At 44.4% G+C, this 8,035-nt stretch overlaps 1 protein-coding gene across 1 annotated transcript; it reads left to right on the top strand.

The window, feature by feature from the left end:
- Positions 1-699: 699 nt before the first annotated feature.
- LOC120291824 lies at positions 700-6,796 on the top strand. The gene is given in 7 exon segments (XM_039309572.1): positions 700-968; positions 1,025-2,358; positions 2,613-2,737; positions 2,885-2,967; positions 3,385-3,826; positions 3,883-4,323; positions 4,325-6,796. Coding segments are annotated over 7 exon segments (5,166 nt in total).
- Positions 6,797-8,035: the final 1,239 nt, after the last annotated feature.

The following is an 8,035-nucleotide window of genomic DNA, read 5'->3' as shown; positions in this document are numbered from 1 at the left end:
TTCATCAAAACCCTCCCCTATGAATACCACAATCGAATGGTGACTATGATCACTGAATCATTCAATCAACTCATTCCAGTAGGAGAGCAGATTGAGATAGGGTTAAGGGATGGCTAGTTCACTGAACCTGCGCTTGTCAGTAGAAGGCTCAGCCTGAAAAAAGACAAAAAACCTTTGGTAGATGTCAATGCAACCTACACTGCAAATACCGGTCACCTCCCGACCGTTCAAACAAGCACAGGCCAACAACAGACCACTAGTCGTCAACCACCCCAGCGCTACAATAACAGAAGACAATTCACTCCGCTTCCTAGATCTCTATCACAGGTTTTGGCAATCCTCCTGAACAAGAACCTCCTCTCAATTGAGCTAAAGCGACCCAACGCTGAAAGTTTCTCTAGTTATGACCCGTCAAAAAAATGTGACTATCACATGGGAGAAGTAGGCCACTCAACTGATGAGTGTTTTATCCTTAAGCATCGGATCCAGAACTTGCTGGATACTAAGGCCTTCTCATTCCAAAATACAAAGCCAAATGTCCAAAGCAATCCGCTCCCTGATCACGCTGACAAAGTAAACATGATATTCAGTTATGAAGCCAGTCAAATCAGAAATGTCAATGCACATATGGCTGACATCTATTGAGGGCTAGTAGAAACCGGGTATTATCCAGATGATGAAATACCACCCTTTGCAATAATGGAGGAAAGGGTATTAAGAATGATAGAGGCCGGAATAATCGTGTACGCCGGCCACACCGGCATGGTCTCTACCATATCGCAAGTCGTCATCAATTGGGATGAAGAATTTGCCACACTAAACGCAAAGAGGGAGAAGGAGGATTCCACCCCACCTGAGGGCGTCTTTGAAGGGAAAGGAGCTATAGTTCAAGCATCGACAGCAGAAGCAGCTATAGTCATTGAGATCCCCCAGCCCTACAAATACGAAGGCAACAATGCAGTACCATGGTCCTACAACCTCGATGTTGGCTTAGTCACGAGATCTGGGCGAACCTATGCTCAAGCCAATACGCGGCTGCCAAACCCGTCACTGACGAAGAAGCCAAGGAGTTTTTGGCCGTAGTTAAAGCCAGCGAGTACAATGTGGTGGAACGATTACGGAAATCACCAGCACAGATCTCTTTGTTAGAATTACTTCAGACATCTGTCAAGCATCAAAAATCCCTCATGAAGGTACTAAGTGAAGTACATGTTCCTGAAATGATTGAACATGACAAACTTGAGGAGTTTGTCAGTACCATCCTTCTAAAAGATCAAATGGCATTTTCTGATGAAGAGATCCCCGAGGAGGGTAGAGGACACACCAAAGGCCTCTACATATCAGTCAAGTGCAACGCATCTCACGTCGCTCGAGTACTGATTGACAATGGATCTGCTCTTAACATATGTCCACTAGCAACACTATGTCGTCTTAAAATAGAGACATCACGAATCCAGACACCCAAAACTTCCGTTCGAGCATTCGATGGGACAAAGAAGGAAACAGTGGAAGAGATCGAGCTTGACGTTCAAATAGGCCCAACCATATTCAAAATTTTGTTCCAAGTGATGGATATCCCCACTGCGTTCAATTTCCTCTTAGGCCGCCCATGGATCCACGTCGCTGGAGCAGTACCTTCAAGCCTCCACCAAAATGTAAAGTTCGTGATTGGAGGAAAACTGATCACGATCCGCGGAGAAGAAGATCACCGCATCTACCATGAGATGGCCATCCCTTATGTTGAACCTGGTGACAAAAATGAATCCAGCTATCAATCGTTCAAGCTTGTGTCTACTATACACGAAACTCAAGGGACTCCACCCCATGTCCCCGAAATATCAAGCACTGCGATCATGGTAGGGAAAATCATGACTGGATACGGTTTTATCTCGGGTCAAGGGCTCGGCAGGGGAAACCAAGGCATCCGCGAGCCTATCAAAGCCTTGAGGAGACCTCACACCATCGGTTTAGGATATCAGGAGCAGTACCATGAAGGAAAAGCAAAAAAGAAGACCAGCCTCGTATACCCTCGCCTTGAGGAAACCTTCCCAGGCCCTGCAAAGATGATGCATGAGGAAGAAGAAATGATCGGCGTTCCAAAACAATTCAACCATGAAAGCATGAAGTTTCCTATTTACCTGGGCATAGGTCAGAAGAGCATAACTCAGCCTGTACTTACAAAGAAAGAAGGGCCAGATGACGTGACTACCATGTTTGGGGACCTTTTCGTAGGTGCCATTGAGGAGGAACAGCTAGAAGAAGCAGGCGATAGCTTCTCGTTCACCCAGCTTCAGCGTCAAGTCGATGAACTACGCGATAGCATATACCACTTGACAGAAAATTTTGTTCAAGCTGCCCGTACATTCCACTCTCGTCACAATGAGGAGTTGGTAGCCAAAGTAAGTGAATGAGACCCTACTAACATAATTTGGCAAGGAGCTCGGCTACCACAGTCCTCAAGAAGCACGCGGTCATATTCGCCTCTTCCTAAATCGATGGTCACTATTTTCCCCATCCTCCTAAAGCAAGGAATAATCTCTAGAGAGCTGAGGCATCCTACTCCCGAGTACTTCCTTGATTATGATCCATCCATGTAAGTGATTATCATTCAGGAGAAGTAGGACACTCACTAGATGATTGTACCATCCTGAGAGACAAGATTCAAGATCTTTTAGATGCTGGGGTATTCACGTTCCGCTCCCCGTGGCTATGTTATGGCAAAGATGACCTCCTTGTGGTACCTAGCACCCATACCATACTCCCTTAGCATGCTAAGGAAGCACATAGAGGAAAGGCAATCATGGACACTTTGGGCTAACCAAGTGGCAAATTCGACTATTATGTCAACTATTAAATTCCCCAAGGTTTCTATGACCATCATCAGAGCGTCATCCTTGATGGATGGGGAGGCATGGACGATCTGAAATTCACAAAGCTGGGAGCACAAGGAGGCGTGACTGGTGACTGGTATGAAGACTTCTTCGTGGGCGCTATCAACGAAGGACTGTCAGGGGAAATAGGTGCAGGCCCGCTCGAGTAGAACCCTTTTTAATTCCATTGCATACTCCCCTACGTGGGAGCCTGTACATATTTCTTAAAGTCTGGCTTGTTTTGTTTTCAACATCAGTTCCACTCAAGGAACTATTTTTTGAAATCACCTTGTAAATCTGTCTACTAATAAATAAAGTTGAAAACATTTTGAGGGCGTGAGGAGACACACCAAACCGGCCCGTTGATGATAGCCAGCCATCAAATGAAAGAAGAAATCTGAGGCCTGGGTCTCCTCATGTTTCCTTGTCCTAAATCTTCAAGAGCAATTTATCACCTTTTCAAAAGAAAGAAGCATGCATGCTACTAACCTTATTTATCTACTCTATGACACAGGAATAATCTAGCGGCAGGCGAGGGTATGGGAACGGTCCAAACCAACACCGTAAGTAGCCATGATAGCAATTCTAAAGACTCGGATGATGATTTTGATGATTCCGATGAAATTCAACGGAATTGGGAGCGCCACGAAGAAGCAAGGCCCCCTACTACTGAAGACACCGTCATTGTCAATTTAGGTAGCACAGAAGGTCCAAGGGAGATAAAGATCGGCGCGAACCTTCCTAAAGAAGAAGCTGCAAGCTTAATTGCCCTCCTAAAGAGGTATCAAGACGTATTTGCATGGTCATATGCCAATATGCCAGGCCTTGATCCAATGATCGTGGAGCATAGCTTGCCAACCAACCCTGATGTAGCCCCCAAGAAGCAACGACTAAGAAGAACCAAGCCGGAATTGTCAAAAAAGATTGAAGAAGAAGTAATGAAGCTCCTCAAAGAGGTTTCCTCGAAGTCTCACGATACCCCAGTTGGGTAGCAAACGTTATACTAGTAAAGAAGAAGGGTGGTCGAATTCGGGTTTGTGTTGACTACCGCGACTTGAACAAAGCAAGTCCAAAAGATGATTTCCCGCTACCCCACATAGACGTTCTTGTGGATAGTACTGCTGGATTCAAACTTTTCTCTTTCATGGATGGATTCTCAGGATACAACCAAATAAGGATGAAAGAAGAAGACAAAGAAAAAACGGCATTCATCACTCCATGGGGAACCTTCCACTACAAGGTCATGCCTTTTGGCCTGAAAAATGCAGGAGCAACTTACCAACGTGCCATGGTCACCCTTTTCCATGACATGATGCACAAAGAAATTGAAGTATATGTCGATGACATGATCGCCAAAACCAGACATGGAGAAGACCATGTGAAGACCGTAGAGAAATTATTCGATCGGCTTCGCCAGTTCAAGTTGCGCTTGAACCCGGCAAAATGTGTGTTCGGGGGCAACTTTTGGCAAATTACTTGGGTTCATTGTGAGCTGTGAAGGGATAGAAGTAGACCCGTCAAAAACCAAGGCGATATTTGAGATGCCTCCTCCCTCGACTGTAAAAGAAGTCCTGAGCCTCCTAGGAAGATTAAATTACATTGCGCGATTCATTTCCCAACTTTCTGAAACTGCAAAACCTTTCTTTAAGCTTCTCAGGAAGGATGCACAAATCAAATGGGATGACGACTGCCGCCTGGCGTTCGAAAATCTAAAGCAGTACCTGATGAAACCCCCAGTTTTAGTACCCCCGACTCCAGGACACCCTTTGACTCTCTACCTTACCATCAACAGTGAATCCCTAGGTGCAATGTTGGCACAGAAGGGCCCCCATGATGGGAAGGAGCGAGCCATTTACTATTTGAGTAAAAAGTTCACCACATCGGAGCAAAACTACTCCAAATCAGAAAAAACATGCGCTACGTTGGTATGGGTGTTGCACAGACTCCGGCTGTACACTTTGCATTACCTAACATTCCTTGTAACTGAGAGTGACCCGATCAAGTATTTGCTCGGTCGCCCGGCATTGGTGGGAAAATTGGCCAAATGACAAATCATGATCTCAGAATTTGACATCCAAGTGATGTCGCAAAAATCAGTTAAAGGTCGGGTGATTGCTGATATGTTAGCAGATTGCCCTAAAGAAGAACGCGAGGATAATTCCCCAGACGACCGAATTTCAACAATAGAAGAGGACACATGGACTATGTTCTTCGACGGAGCTGTAAATTTGTCAGGTTCCGGCACCGGGGCAGTCTTGATATCCCCAAATGGGCAGCATTATCCTGTGGCTACAAAATTGATATTTCCATGCACCAACAATATAGCTGAATATGAAGCATGCATCCTCGGCCTGCAGGCGGCTATTGAAATGGAAATAACAAAACTAAAAGTGTTTGGTGACTCCGCCTTAATTATTCTCCAGAATGTGGGCGAGTGGAAGACAAGAGACGCCAAACTTGTACCTTATCACGAATACTTGGAAGAATTGGTGGGAGAATTCCAGGACGTCTCGTTTGAATACCTACCTAGAATTCATAATCAGTTCGCTGATGCGCTAGCAACGTTATCATCTATGTTACAAGTAATAGAAGGGTTAGAAGTGGAGCCTTTGAAGATTGAAGTCCTGGCAAGACAAGCTCATTGCATGACTATAACTGAAGTACCCGACGGGAAACCCTGGTATTATGATATCATGAAATATGTCAAGAAGCAGGAATTCCCTAAAGAAAGCACTCCCTCGGATCGAAAATACCTAGTGAAAATGGTTTCGAGGTTCTTCGTCAGCAGTGAAAATTTGTACAAAAGATCATATGACTCAATCCTGTTAAGGTGTGTGGATGCAAATGAAGCCGCACAAATAATGCAACAAATACATGAGGGAGTATGTGGCCCTCACATGAATGGACGTATGTTGGCTAAGAAAATAATGAGATTAGGTTATTATTGGCTCCCCTTAGAGGGCGATTATGCCCAGCATGTGCGAAGCTGTCATCGTTGTCAGATTCACGGGGACAAGATAAATGTCCCTCCAACTGAATTGCATCAGTTATCTAAGCCGTGTCCATTTTCAATGTGGGGCATCGATGTAATTGGCCCAATCAATCCGAAGGCATCAAACGGGCACCGATTCATTTTGGTCGCAATCGATTACTTCTCAAAATGGATCGAGGCCGCATCCTATGCAAGCGTAACTGCACGAAACGTTATGAAGTTCATCAAACGTGACATAATCGCCCGTTATGGCATACCGGAAGCTATCGTCACCGACAATGGGTCAAACCTAAACAACAAGTTGATTGATCAATTGTTTTCTGAGTTCAAAATCCAACATCTGAACTCATCCCCTTATCGTCCACAAATGAATGGAGCCGTGGAAGCCGCCAACAAGAATATCAAGAGAATCCTATCCAAGACAGCTGAAAACTACCGCGACTGGCATGAGAGGTTACCCTTCGCACTAACAACATATCGAACTTCGATTCGAACTTCCACTGGGGCAACGCCTTTTTCCCTAGTTTACGGCATGGAGGCGGTTTTGCCCGTGGAAGTAGAAATCCCTTCCCTGCGAATTTTATCCCAAGCAGGATTGTCCAAGGAAGAATGGACACAACAAAGGCTTGAGCAACTGAATATGATCGACGAAAAGCGACTGAAAGCCCTCTGTCATGGTCAGTGTTACCAGCAGAGGGTAGCTCGATCATTCAATCAAAAGGTACGACCCAAGCACTTTGAGGTAAACGAGCTAGTCTTGAGAAAGACACTGCCAATCTTTCTAGAGCCCGGAGGCAAGTTCGCCCCAAATTACAAGGGTCCTTATGTAATAAAGAAGATACTCCTCGGAGGAACCTTGATCCTAACTGAGATGGATGGGCGAGAATTCTCTAAACCAGTTAATTCCGATGCTGTGAAAAAGTGCTACCCTTGAAAGATGTTCATTGTCTGGCATTGCCAAGCACTTCTCTATCAGAATGAAAATGCCTATGCACCTTTATATATGAGTGATGTATTTCCACCATCATAAAAAATGTGTGTTTGGTTGACTCGATGAAGAAAAATGAATGATAATCACCAGCATTTAAAGAAGTGTCGAAAATCAAATAGCAAATTCAATAGCATAACTTGAGCAAATCGACATTACCCAGGCAGACTCGTAAGAGTAATCCATGTCAATTTCGCCCAACTCGGTGTAAAGGACGCGTCATTCAAGAACTGGTCTGGTTAGAAGGAACCTTCTGTCCCAGTCAACAATCTTAGAATCTGGAAGCTTCACTTTTTGTTCCAGACGCAGGCTCTCGCAAGAAGTAATTCCCATCAGAGAAATTAGAGGTTTTGATTGTCCATATCAGATTCCATAGAAGCTTGAAGTACATGACTTTATGCTGCTAATGGTCATATGGTCAAGGACAGAATTCCACAGAATGAAGGCATTGTAAATCATCAATCATGTACACAGGGCCACAAATGAGGAGGGCCAATCAAAATAGACATTGAACTGTGTCGAAAACAAAAGGCCGTCATTGACATTCAAATATCCCCAGGAGTCAGCAAATATAAACTTTGGGGAAGAGTAATTTGGTATCGTTTCCAATACTCATAGTATCTGAACTCACTTTTGACATATTTTCTCCTATTAACAGGAAGCATAGGATTCAAGAAGCAAGCTTAATGATTAATTTGGACAAATCAAATGACCCATACCTAACTTGGTATGAAAGGACGTGACGTCCAGGAACCGAGTCGGTTAAATGAAAAAAAAAACAGCGCCCTACGAACACCGTCGGCACCTTTAGCCGAGTGGTATCCGAGAAGAAGCGAAATGGTCCGAAGTCGGGGGTTCGAATCCCCGACGCGGCAGTTAGCCGCTTAGTAGAAAAAAATAATAAAAAAAATTTTGCTTCTCTTGCGCTTGCAAATTACGAGAAAGCAAGTGATCTAACGAAGCAAAAGATATAGGACTTCGTGTCCCACTCACATTTCGGGTCCATCCAATCATCTGCAAAGCAGTGAAGGGTAATGTTGTATCGCTCCCAGTTGTTTAAACTCCTGTGAAAAATCGTGATTGACACATTCTTTCCTATCTTTTGTAGGATCACCCGACTGTCAAAAACAAAGATAACAGATCAATGAGAGGCATGACAAACTCTCGCAAGCAAAATGGCGTCTC

The sequence above is a fragment of the Eucalyptus grandis genome, chromosome 3, assembly GCF_016545825.1.
Source record: "Eucalyptus grandis isolate ANBG69807.140 chromosome 3, ASM1654582v1, whole genome shotgun sequence".
NCBI classification, from domain to species: Eukaryota; Viridiplantae; Streptophyta; class Magnoliopsida; order Myrtales; family Myrtaceae; genus Eucalyptus; species Eucalyptus grandis.
This window is presented reverse-complemented; position numbering and strand designations above follow the sequence as displayed.